Source organism: Lampetra planeri, chromosome 24, assembly GCF_965212315.1.
Source record: "Lampetra planeri chromosome 24, kcLamPlan1.2.h2, whole genome shotgun sequence".
Taxonomy (NCBI): Eukaryota; Metazoa; Chordata; class Hyperoartia; order Petromyzontiformes; family Petromyzontidae; genus Lampetra; species Lampetra planeri.
In genome coordinates, this window is record NC_136130.1 from 4,459,187 (window position 1) to 4,472,718 (window position 13,532).

The window sequence follows — 13,532 nt, forward strand, 5'->3', positions numbered from 1 at the left end:
AATTAATTCACCCTGACCCTGTCGCTAACCCTAACCCCTCCCCCCAGCATGCTAACCCTAACCCGAAATCCATCATTCACTCGGACCCCAACCCCCCCCTCCCCCTTGACCTTTGTCCCTTGACCCCCGCCCGCAGGTGACATCGCTTTGCGGACGGGCCGCGTGTCGGTGGCGGCGCGCGACTCCGCGTCGCTGTCGGCCGACGCGCTGCTCGCGAGCGACGCCTCGGGCCGCCCCGACGAGCTGCTGTTCGTGGTGACGGCGCCGCCGGCGCTCGGGCGCCTGGAGCTGGCGTCCAGCCCGGGCGTCGGCGCGGGGAGGTTCACGCAGGCGGACGTGGCGGCGGGCGCCGTACGATACGTGCACACGGGGCCCGCGGGAGCCGCGCGCGACTCGTTCAGGTGGGGGACGACAAAGACAAAGGTTTCCCCCCCCCCACCCCACACACCCGTGTAGCCTCAACGGGCTCTTGGGCAAGTGCCGTTAGCGAGTAGCAACCTATGAAGGGCTGCACGGCGTGGTGCCCATGCGAGTTGGTTGTGTTTCCACCACCAACAGCAGCACCACCAACACCAGCACCACCAACACCAGCACCACCAACACCACCACCACCAACACCACCAACAGCACCACCACTAGCACCAGCACCACCACCAACAGCACCACCAACAGCACCACCAACAGCACCACCACCAGCACCACCAGCACCACCACCAGCACCACCAACACCACCACCAACAGCGCCACCAACAGCACCACCAACAGCACCACCAACACCACCACCAGCACCATCACCAGAACCACCAGCAGCACCACCAGCACCACCACCAGCAGCACCACCAACAGCACCACCACCAACAGTACCACCACCACCAACACCACCACCAGCACCACCAGCAGCACCACCACCACCACCATGCCCAGCCACCTTCGTCTCCCCAGCCCCATGTTGACACACAGCAGCGGGTGCTCGTTTGAGGTTGCGTCGACTTAGGGGAGGCCCAGGACCGGTTGAGGTATTCGTTGCCGATGTTGTTTGGCTGCGAGCGGGAATCCAGCTTCGGTCACCGGGTTCGCAGCGCGGAGCGCCAGCCGCCTCAACGCACGTACACACGCGTGCACGCGCTTTCTCACACGTACACACGCGTGCACGCGCTTTCTCACACGTACGTACACGTGCACTGACAACTCTCGATTATCTGGGCAGTTGGGGGCAACGGCGACCCAGTTAGAACTAAATCACGGATAAAGCAACACGCACGTAAATGATCAGCCGATAGAAGCGTTGTTATCGTTTGCCTACGTAGCGCGAGGGGTGGAACGATGAAACGCGGCGTCTGTTCTCGTAGAGTTTTAAGCCAGCAGTTTGTTGGCGAACATGTTTTCAGTGGCGAAACTAAATGTGGAGGGAAAAACCGGAGGACCCGGAGCAAAATCCACGCGACGACGCGACGAGAGAGCGAGAGAGACACGCAAACTCCAAACATACAGGCGGGATCGAACCCACGACCTCATGTATACCAGGCGAGGGAGTTAACATCTCGCCACGTTCCATCGGCTGCACGGACTTCTCCATGAGCGAGGAGCAGCAAATCGAGGGAACCAGAGGACGTGTACGAACATTTTGTTCACTTAACTCTCAAGCAGAGTTGGTACTGTAACCCGGATAACCCACCCCACGGATGATGTGGAAAGTTTCGCTGCAGAGCAGTACTCTTCATCGCAAGGCCCGCAGGCCAGTGGCGGCCCCCTCGTGGCCGAGAGTGCGGCCCTCTGACGCACCCCATCGCCCTGCTGTCAAACCCCCAATGCTTTCAAATGTCTGGCGGCCCCTCACACTGATGACGTCTTATCGGCGAAAGTTCACCCACCCCCCCACACCCCTCTGAAAATGGGTGATAGACACTGCTGTGTAGACGCTCGTGCCCCCCCTGTGTACGTGGCGCTGCGAGGAGGCCCGCTGGCTCAGAAGTTCGAGCGCTTTGCCGGCGCTCCTGAGATCGTCGGGAGACGTCCACGTTTCAGCCGCTTGTGGTTACGCGCGGATTGCCAATTGTTTGAGATTTTTACGGTCTCAGCCCGGGATGCCAAAAAAATAAGAAAAAACTAACACTTCAATTTGGTTCTGCGCTCAATGTGGCCCAGAATTCCAATCGCTGAGAAAAACAATCATACGTAGCTGTTTGACTGCCATGCGATGAACGTTACTCTGAGTGGCAGGGCGGGTGGGAGCATGCTTACTCGTGCGTGGACCAGAGCTCACTTGACGGGAAAGCAGAGATATTGTGTCCAAACTCATTTTTTATTGTTGTTGAGCATTATGGGTCCCTCCCTCTCCTCCCTCCCTCCCTCGCTCTCCTCCCTCGCTCTCTTCCCTTCCTCCCTCTCCTCCCTCCCTCCCTCCCTCTCCTCCCTCTCTCTCCTTCTCCTCCCTCCCTCCCTCTCTTCCCTCCCTCCCTCTCCTCCCTCCCTCCCTCCACAGTTTCCTGGTGAGCAACGGCCTCCGCACGAGGCTCGGCTCGGTGGACATCGACGTGGAGTCCCGGGACGTCCTGCCGCCCACGCTGGAGCGCAACGGCGGCCTGCGCCTCGCCGAGGGGACGCTGGCGGCCATCACGAGCGCCACCCTCCGTCTTGCCGACCCCGACACGGCCCCCCAGGACCTCCGCTACGTCGTCGCGGAGCCCCCCAGTCACGGCGCCCTGTACCTTCGAGGACAGCTGCTGGTGGGTGGGTGGTTGGGTTGGTTTAGGGTGGATGGGTGTGTGGGCTTGGGGTGGGTTTGGTTTGGGTAGGTGGTTGGGTGGTTGGGTGGTTTGGGTGGGTTGGGTCGGTGGATGGTTGGGTTGGGTAGGTCGGTGGTTGTGTTAGTTGGGTGGGTGGGTTAGGTGGTTGCAATGGCGGAGCCAGGATTTTCAGGTAGGGGTGGCAACCCCTCCAGTAATGAAAAATGATAGAGGAGTTGTTAGTAGGTAAGGACTTGTCCCTTGCTTTTCATTCGACGCGTGTGCGGCGATGGCACAGCCATCAATCCAGGGTCGAATTCGAACCGTGTGTGATCGGCATCGTGCTCACTGTAGGTGAATGCCTTCAGGGAAGTCGTGTACTGTAGACGCAACTGCGCACAATTCTGAGTCACTTATAACTGCTTTGCCGTTACTTATTGGCAATTATGGACTCAGAAAATTGTCCTATCATCTCATAGAGTCCCTGGCACGTAATAATATACTGCACAGTGGCAGTGGGGATCGCAAAATGCCGATGTATTACTAATAAACCCCAATGATCCAATAAAAATTACGAATTTCGATCGGATCATTGGGGGGGCATGTGGGTGGTTGGTTGGGTGGGTGGGTTAGGTGGTTGGTGCCCTCTTAAAGCTTCACCTCTTCTCCATTGCCCATTCCCGGCTCCAACCCCAGCTCCCTGTGCAGGCATCCCCAGCACCGGCCGCCCGATCCCCCTCTCCTAACCCCAGGTCCCCCACACCTCCGATTAGCGCGGATGGCTACGTACGGTGCGACAGAAGTTCAACAAACATACATAAATTATCTTCCTCTTCCCTCCCCTCGCCCATTCGACTCCTTCCCGTCCCTCCCCTACACCCTTTCACGATCTCCCCTCTATCGCTGTCACTCATTCCTCAATACCTTGTAGCGCACACCCCTGCCAGCTGCATCATTCCGTTCTGTGTCACCTTGAGTGAAGGCGCTCTATAAATATACATTAGATTCGATTCACGTACGGTGGTAGCACCGCCATTTATACAAAATGTATTACCCGGATTATAAGACACCCTGGAAAGTACGACACACCGCACACCTTGGGGGAAGGTGCACTGCCCAGAAGACCGTGCGGCTGGAATGTGGCGAGATGTTGACTACCTCGCCTGGTATGCAGGAGGTTTGTGGGTTCGATCCCGACCCTGATGCTTGTATATTTGGAGTTTGCACGGAGTTTGCGTCTCTCTCCCCGTGGTCACGTGGATTGTTCTCCGGTTTTTCCCTCCACGTTTAGAATCGACGACACGCGCTGAGAGTCTTTGGCTGCTATAAATCTCCACCTGATGATAAGCCACTTCCTTGACCTATCATTTGTGGTGGCCAGGTCGCTTCTGAAAAAGAGCTCAGTGGGCCTTACCTTGTAAAGTAGACAATGGTTTAGTTTAATAGATAATACAACGTTTTATTCCTTTTCCTCTCCTGCTCTTCCTCTCGCACTCTCCTCGCCCGTCAGGCAGTGGACGAATCGGGCTCGCCGGCGTTCACCCAGCTCGACGTCGACCAATCGGACGTGGCGTACCGGCACTCGGGAGGGCCCGCTCACCTCGACCACTTCTCCTTCCTGGTTCGCGACCCCACCGACCAGGGCGTCCTATTGGAGGGACGGCTCACGCCACAGCCAATCGTCTTCAGTATTCAGGTGAAAGAGCACAAAGAAGTGAGGCACGGGGGGGGGCGGGGTGTGGGGGCTTTGACCTTTGGATCGAGGTCACTCGTCTGCCCTCTTAATCTGGAACTCTCCCTTCCCCCCCCCCCCCCCGCGATCTCCACTGGATGTTCCCCGGCCCCTGTTCAAGTTCCCGTCTCAAGACTTTCCTCTCCTCCTCCTCCTCCTCCTCCTCCTCCTCCTGCCTGTGACTGACTGCCGAACTCTCCGTTAGCCGTGTCCCCTCTCAGAGACGCAATCACGGCCTTCCTTCCATTTAGCCCTGCTCATGATATTCGCTCAACAACTTTGCATGTACGTTCGGTGAACTTATTTCGCACCTTCTGTAGCCAACCGCGCTAATCGGAGGTGCGGGGGAAGGACAACAAACTAAAAATACAGAAAGCAGTTCGAAAGAAATTAGTTTTCAATCTAGATTTTTAAAAGTCCATAACTCCAGTGGCTTCGTAAACATCGGAAGGAAGAGCGTTCCAGACGGCCACAGAAGCGCATCTGAAAGCGCCGCGCGATGCAGTGGCCGTCTTTGTTCGATGGCCAGCCTAAAGCCACTGCTGCTAGGATGACCGGAGCGTGCACGGCGGTTTATGCTTCTTGCCGAGATCAGCGAGGTATCGTGCACCCCTCATTTTTCCAGCATAAACATCGCAATCAGTTCCTCTCCCTTCAAAATGAATATACCCACCGTTTCCGTACAGCATCATGCGACAATATGTTGACGCGAAATGAATTCAAATTGTTGTTGCATTGTCCTCTTTTCTTTTTTCCTTCTGAGTAATTAAACATCTCTCCATTCCCCATCGTGGAGCTTTATGGGTAAAAGTGAATATAAGAAGGACTCCATTCCTTGTCACCACATAAATATACATACATACATATAAATAAATACAAATCTATTCCATCAGCCGAATGGCCTTCCAGACCAATATTACCCATCAGTCAGTTGGCTATTGGACTAAGAAAGCACCATCAGCAGAAGAGGTCTGCTTTTGTACAGCATCTTGAGGTGCGGTTAGACGCGAGATAAATCCACCTTTTCTGGGTTTCTACATCTTCAGCAGATGTCAGCTGACGCGTTGCCGTGTATCAGCATTGTTTTGACAACCTAAGCAAAATAGCGGCTCACTCTTCATGTTTTAATTGTTGCTGCTGCTGTTCGTGCTGCTCCCGCTGTTGTTGTCGCTTCTGTTGCTGCTATTGACTATGTTGCTGCTGCTGCTGTTTGCTTTTCCTGTTGCTGCTGCTGATGTCACTGCTGCTGTCGTCCCTGCTGATGCTGATGTTACTGCTGCTATCGCCACTGCTGATGTCGTCACCACTGCTGTCGTCAATGCTGCTGCTGATGTCACTGCTGACGTTGTTGTCACTGTTGGCATCGTCGTCGTCGGTGGTGGTGGTGGCGCTGGCCCCAGGTGGAGCCTCTGGACCGCGTGGCACCGCGCGTCACGCTGCTCTCTCCCCCGCGCTCCGTCGAGTCGCTCCGGGGCGGCCGCTACGGAATCCGCATCACGATCCGTCACCTCCGTGCCACCGACCACGACGACGACGCCGCCGCCGGCAACGACGAGGACATCACTTTCTCCATCATGCGGCCGCCCCTCTACGGATACCTGGAAAACACCGCCAACGGTAACCGTAGGGGGGGGGGGGTGGGGGAAGTTTATTAACCCTTCCCCACCAAGGTTGAGCGCCTTACTGCGTCGCCTCCGATCAGAATGGTTGGCTACGTACGGTGCGAAAAAAGTTAAGCGTACACACACGCAGTGCTGGATTACTGGCAGCCGCGTTCTGAGCCACCACCGCCCCGGCCGTGACGAGAACGTGCCCGTTCCCAAGATGTAGTTGTGAGCGCGACGCGGTGCTGTTGGTCGGCGCAGGTGACTTCATCCGCGGGAGCTTCTGCCAGCGAGAGCTGAGAGAGAAGCGCGTGATGTACATCGTCAACCCCTCGCTGGACGTCACGGAGGACAGCCTGGAGTTCCGCGTGTCCGACAGAGCCGGCAACACGGGGGAGACGCAGACGTACGTACGCGAGACGCACGCAGCACCCGCACGGACGGACGGACAGGCAGAGAGAGAGAGAGGCATGCAGTTGGACAGAGGGCAGACGGACCACATAGAGAGTGAGAGACAGATGGAGAGTGTCGCTCCTGTGCCCCCCCCGCTCCCCCGACTTCACCTCTGCACCGGCCACCTCCCCGGGGTGCAGCCTGCAGCTGGAGTGGGCGCGTGTGCAGATGGCGGAGGTGTCGGTGCGCGTGTGCGAGAACGTCGGCACGCTGGCGGTGAGGTTGCTGCGTAGCGGCTGTGCCCAGGACTCGGCGTTCGTCGGAATCAAGGCGAGTGCCGCGCGCTTCCGTCCGTCCGTCCGTCCGTCCGTGTGTCCGTCCGTTTGTTTTCTCCGACCTTTTCTTTACCCAAATTATCTCTGTGGAATCACCGTCTGTTTGTCTAATCATTCGCGTATTTGTCCATCTATCCAGCCTTCCATTCATCTGTCCATCGAGTCCGTTCCCTTGTTCATTCCCTCGCCTGCTTGTCTGTATGTGTGTCCACCTATTAATGTGTCTACCTGTCTACACACTCATCCATTCATTTGTTTACTTTCCTGTACGTCCCATCCATTAATTCATTAATTTGTCCACTTGTCAGACCGCATGTCTGTAAGCGCATCAACCATTGATCTCCGCTGTGCGTCGTCTCTCCCGACGCTTGACTCGGGGTCAGTTCCTGGAAGCTTCCACAGGGTGGCTCACAGATCAGAGAGTTGCTTCGACGAGCAATTACCACCCTCGGTGCACGACACAGCCATTCACTTGCATTGACCTCAGACGCGGCTCCGTGATATAGCATTGGGGAGATAAAGGTGGCCGGGCATGGTGCTGGACCACACATCCCCCTTCGTGTGCCGTGCCGGCCTTCACAAGTGCCACTCGCTAACAGCACTTGCCCCAACAGTCTGCTGAAGGCTGTACGGGGGATCACACCACCCTTCGTCTTCTCTCCCGCAGGTGCGAGGGTTATCAGCTGTTGTCGGCAAGGACTTCACACACAGCTCGGCCTCCCTCGTGCAGTTCGATCCAGGTGAGAGCGAGCGAGTGAGCGGTTTGGTGCGTAAGCGGCTGGCTCCGGTGTGCAGATCGGTGACATCCGATCAAATCGCGAGCACGATTGGCATTCGCCCAATTTCTTTTTTTTTCTTTCAACGTTTTGATTATTCGATTTTGGGAGGAGCCCGGTACAGAGCACGAACCGCGGCGTGGCCGAGGGAATACAGAAACTCCGCGGGCAGAAGTCTCGAACGGTGTGCTCCTGAGTTTGGAGAGGAGGAAGGGGGAGTTTGGGCTCGCTGCTTCTGCCCCACCGAGCAGGTGTGGTGTTTGTACTTCTATGTGGGGATGGCGGGGGGGGGGGGGAAGAAGAACTTCAGTCAGGGAGCAGAGGGAGCTGGGGGGGGGGGGGGGTGGGGGAACGTTCACGCGGATCTCGTAGCGCGAGGCCATCACGAAGGAAGTCGTCTCGTCGTTTGCAGGCGTAGCCCGCGGGAGTTCTACAGGTCGAGGTCTGTGTCCCCCACGTGTCATGCTCCACACCGAGACTCAAACTCGGCCCCGTGACGTCGGCACGCGCGCGCGAACGCACAGTCTCACCGCCGTTTGTCAAGTGGCTTATTGAGGTCCGCTGGTGCAGCAGGCGCCACGTACCTTACGATGAACACAACGACCCCCCTCATCTCAGTCAGTAGAGTGCTTTCAGAGAACTCATTTGAAAGTCTCTTTTGTTATTTGTATCATCATCGACCCACATCACCTGGGTCTGCCCTACGACCTCCTGCCAGCGAGCCTTCCACACCTTGTGTGATGGCCTGAAGGTGCACCTAGCCTGGCACAAGCACGTGGGAACACCACGTGGCGATGAACGGTTGCTGCTTTTGTAGATCGATGACTGTGTGTGCATTGTGTGTAGAGTATCATTGTATACAATTTATACTCAGCAACAGGTATAAATTATACACCACACCAGTTACTCATTTAAGGCTGAGTTGACCGAGGGGAGCCTCAGGATTTGGTTCAGATAATCCCCACTGATATTAGCCATTGCTGGGAATCAAACTCAGGGTGCCAGGTTCGTAGCAATGTGCAATCCCCCATTACAAAGACAAACACAAAGATCGCCCATATAGCCTGTTCTGTTTACGAGCACCTATGAAGGCCGGCACGGCACACGAGGGGGTGGGTGGCCAGGACCATCCATGCCTTACCACCTTTGTCTGCCCAGTACTGATGTTTACTCATCTCACCAGCTGCTAATTTGAGGCTGAGCCGACCTAGGGGAAGCCCAGAACCTGTTCAGATATTCGCCACTGTTATTGGTCGTGAGCAAGTATCAAATTCGGGTCACCGGATGCATAGCACAGCAACGCTAACCACTTACACTGCCACTCCCCGCATCACACACACACGCGGGCGCGCGTGCGCGCGTGCATAACGGTGATAACACGACGCCCCAACAGCGCCAACCGGGATAAAACCTTGGGACGTCTGGAGACACGGTGATGCTGTGTGGGTTTCCTGTGTTCCAGGAACACGCTCCCTGGGGAAAAAACATGGGTGGGTGGGAAAAAATACATTTTATGGATAAAAACATTGCTTTGGAGTGGCCGGGTGGATCCGAGGTCAGGGTGGCTGAGCCACCGCCGCTGAGAGCCTGGGTTCGGACCCAAGCGTTGGTCACCTGCAAGTTAGCCGGGATGTAGGCTGGAGTGGTTTGTTGGTGCCAGGTCGGTTGTCAGCGTCTGCACGAACCAGCTGCCGTATTGTGTTTGGTTATTCACTTAAAGTTTAACACGTAGCAGGGCTTTCGCGACCAATATTGTTCATAATAAAGGTTTTTTTTGGGGGGTTAGATCGCGTAAATATAAAAATATGTCGCTAAACCCGCCACCACCCGACACAGCCAATTAGTAAGGTTTGTCACGTAAAAAGAGTACAGAACTTGCCAGTTAGTTATTAGTTCAGCCCACCGGTGTGTTCGAGAGTGAACCCACGAAATGTACAATTTGAGTGCTGTGACGTTTCGCTGGAGATTACAACGACCACCTTCATCGGGTGATTTGAATTGTTCACTTAAGTTTGCAATTCCAGCTGCGGGAATTGAAAACATTTTTTCTATTGACATACGACGAACAATGTTTTCGGGCGGATCTTGTGGATAAAACGCGTGAGCGTGGATACGGAGAGGCCCTGGCGGAAGTGGCTTCGGAGGTGGGCCGGTGGTGGCACCGCCTTCCCACAAGCTGTGTCCTCGCACGGGGTGCTGCAATGCTCGCTGCCAGCGTCCCCGATTGGGAAGCTCGTTCGTCTCGCCACTTGACGCCGAGAGCGGCGCAATTTGAACATTGCCGGGGAAATAATATTAATAATAATAAATAAATTATGTTGTGATATAAGAAATGATAGTCAATAATAATAATAAAAAATATGAGAAACTAATGTAAATAAATAATAACGGAACTATTAGGAAATAAATATTTAAATTTATTATAAAAATTTTATACGAATCGCGAAGAGTGAATTCTCGATTACCCTGGGATATGGCAGCAGGAGGGCGAGCGTGTGCGAGATATGAACCAGCGTGAAGTAACACGCGGCTAATTCAGGTACGCTGCAAGCGCATTTATTATTCGTATTTATTTGATCTTGATGTCATTTACATAGCGCCTTGGCCAAGGCACTTCACGGAGAATTAAGACCGGTCCAGCGTGTGAATGTGACGGTGGAGATGAGGTGAATAGAACAGACGAGAGGGAGTAGTGGGGGCGAATCTGCGATGCGTGAATTAAGTTAAAACGAAATTGACGACAGGAAAGGATGTGGAATGGATTGGATGGATGGGGAATTGGTAGCCATGGAGAGAGATTGTGAGTGAGTGGTCGCCATGGAGACAGATTGTGAATGAGTGGTCGCCATGGAGAGAGATTGTGAATGAGTGGTTGCCATGGAGATTGTGAATGAGCGGTTGCCATGGAGAAAGAGTGTGAATGAATAGTTGCCATGGAGACAGATTGTGAATGATTGGTCGCCATGGAGATTGTGAATGAGTGGTCGCCATGGAGACCGATTGTGAATGAGTGGTTGCCATGGAGATTGTGAATGAGTGGTTGCCATGGAGAAAGATTGTGAATGAATGGTTGCCATGGAGACAGATTGTGAATGAGTGGTTGCCATGGAGAGAGATTGTGAATGAGTGGTCGCCATGGAGACAGACTGTGAATGAGTGGTTGCCATGGAGACAGACTGTGAATGAGTGGTTGCCATGGAGACAGACTATGAATGAGTGGTTGCCATGGAGAGAGATTGTGAATGAGTGGTTGCCATGGAGAGAGATTGTGAATGAGTGATCGCCATGGAGAGAGATTGTGAATGAGTGGTTGCCATGGAGAGAGATTGTGAATGAGTGGTCGCCATGGAGAGAGATTGTGAATGAGTGGTTGCCATGGAGAGAGATTGTGAATGAGTGGTTGCCATGGAGAGAGATTGTGAGTGAGTGGTTGCCATGGAGAGAGATTGTGAATGAGTGGTTGCCATGGAGAGAGATTGTGAATGGGTGGTTGCCATGGAGAGAGATTGTGAGTGAGTGGTTGCCATGGAGAGAGATTGTGAATGAGTGGTCGCCATGGAGAGAGATTGTGAATGAGTGGTTGCCATGGAGATAGATTGTGAATGAGTGGTTGCCATGGAGAGAGATTGTGAATGAGTGGTTGCCCTGGAGACTGTGAATGAGTGGTAGCCATGGAGACAGATTGTGAGTAAGTGGTTGCCATGGATAGAGATTGTGAATGAGTGGTTGCCATGGAGACAGATTGTGAATGAGTGGTCGCCATAGAGAGAGATTGTGAATGAGTGGTTGCCATGGAGACAGATTGTGAATGAGTGGTCACCATGGAGAGAGATTGTGAATGAGTGGTTGCCATGGAGACAGATTTTGAATGAGTGGTCGCCATGGAGAGAGATTGTGAATGAGTGGTTGCCATGGAGACAGATTGTGAATGAGTGGTCGCCATGAAGACAGATTGTGAATGAGTGGTTGCCATGGAGAGAGATTACGAAGCGGGAGCCAGGAACGGCGGTGGTGGTGGTGGTTATGAGGGGAAGATTAAGTGGTCGTGGGGTGAGCTAGTTAAAAACAATACTTTTAAGGGAGGAGCGGAACGAGCGAGCGAACGTGACTGCTTAATTGACCTGCGTGGAATTGGGGGTTGGTGGACACGCCAAATGCGCCGTCCAGTTTCCATCGATCCTTGCCAACGTGTTTTGCCGCTCGTGTGGACACCCATGCCACTGACCCCCGACGAGTGAGGAGCAGCCAACCCGCTAAACCAGTGCACATGGTTAACCCGCAAGCCAGGCGATGTATACAACTAAACTGTTTTTTTATTTTACCAGGTCAGGCCCGCTTAGCCATGTAGCTCTTTTTCAGAAGCGACCTGACCATGAATGATAGCTGCACGACGTGGCTTTGTCGTGTGCAAATTCATAGCAGCCAAATACTCTTAAATACATGTTGGAAAATCGGAGGACCCGGAGAAAAATCCACGCGACCACGGGGAGAGAGAGAGACACGCAAACTCCAAATATACAGCAGTAGGCATCAGGGTCGAGACCGAGCCCACGACCTCCTGCATACCAGGCAAGGCAGATAACATCTCGCCCTCAGTCTGCCCACGGGTAGCCGAGCGTGAGCTACGTCTTCAAATGGAGCAGACCGCACCCTCACCCCCGCGTGCGTGCGTGACCCTCACCCGTCGCTGTCCCCACCCCCCGCCGCCTCTGCCGTCTGTGCGTTGGGCAGGCGTCACTTCCAGGACGTGGAACGTGGCGATAAAGGACGACGGGCTGGAGGAGGCCACGGAGCGGCTGCGTGTTTATCTGCACGCGCCCGTCAACGCCGTGCTGGGCACGCAGGACAGCACGCTCGTCGCGATAGCCGATGGGACGGCCGGTTCGTAAGGGGGGGCACGGGGGAGGGAGGGGGGGTGAAGGGGAGGCCGTGCTGGTTTGGAGAGCCGACAGCTCTGGCGCCGGCTCCAACTGTTGGCTGCTCCCGACTCGTCGAGGGTCGATGACCCTCGCAGTTCCCCGCGTGACCTCGGGTGTCAACCGATAACTTTCGGCGTCTTCACTCCACCCCCACTCCCACCCCACCCCAGTTCTGTGTGGGGTAAAACAATGAATCCGTCTTCATAGCCGCATTTCACCTGTGTTTTCCATAGTCCGTGTTATTTTATTTTTTATCTGGGCCTGCCCCCTCTTGCCACCGCACCATCCCCTTACCGCCATTACCTCCAAGTAATCGCGAGTGGACGATGTTTGTGAACGCACCTTCTGATGCGGAGGGTGTTTAGGCTGTGAAGCATGTCATATGCGTCTGGCAAGATTATCCGCGTTCTAAGTTTTGCACTGAATAACCGCGGTCCGACGGACCGCGTCTTGTGGCAGGCCGCTGCGACGCGTCGCACGGCGGGGATTTTGACGACGGCGGCGATGACGACGACGACGACGCTGCCGCTCCGCTCACGATCCGCATGGAGTCGCTGCAGCCCGGCTACGTGTCGGTGCGCGGTGACGTGCCGGACTTCCACGAGAAGCTGCCCGGTCGTGGCGCCGGCGGCGGTGGAGGAGGAGGAGGAGCTGGGGGAGGATCGTGGCACGTGCCGGGCCAACTCGACGTGGCGGCCGGGAGACCGGCTGCTGCCGCGCCCCGGCAGACGGCACGGCTGCGCGCCATCGGCTCGGGCAAAGTGGTGAGCGCGATGGGAATGAAGACGTGCCATGACGTGTACATATGTGCGTTTATTTTTATTTAATTGCACTTACGTATGATAATTGGTTTTTTACCCTTCTATTTGGCAACAAAACTGACACCTTTTTTACAAGGAGTCATGTTTGCATAGACCACAATACCTGCAGTCATAATGCAAACAAAAAACATAACTCTGATAATGTGCACTGTCCTTGAAGTTGATTGGTCCACACCCGAGCTTTGAGTTGTGCGCCTTTTGGCGTCATCTGGTCCAACCCATGTGA

General features: G+C 54.9%; 1 protein-coding gene across 1 annotated transcript in view; it reads left to right on the top strand.

Annotated features, from left to right (window-relative positions):
• The window catches only part of FREM1 (FRAS1 related extracellular matrix 1), a 57,448-nt gene that overhangs the window by 30,598 nt on the left and 13,318 nt on the right, over positions 1-13,532 (top strand). Inside the window, exons 24-32 of the mRNA XM_078605428.1 lie at positions 137-401; positions 2,483-2,726; positions 4,237-4,422; positions 5,859-6,075; positions 6,324-6,468; positions 6,656-6,785; positions 7,458-7,530; positions 12,298-12,447; positions 12,945-13,249. Of these exons, the coding sequence (XP_078461554.1) occupies positions 137-401; positions 2,483-2,726; positions 4,237-4,422; positions 5,859-6,075; positions 6,324-6,468; positions 6,656-6,785; positions 7,458-7,530; positions 12,298-12,447; positions 12,945-13,249 (1,715 nt within the window). The remainder of the gene's footprint in view (positions 1-136; positions 402-2,482; positions 2,727-4,236; positions 4,423-5,858; positions 6,076-6,323; positions 6,469-6,655; positions 6,786-7,457; positions 7,531-12,297; positions 12,448-12,944; positions 13,250-13,532) is intronic.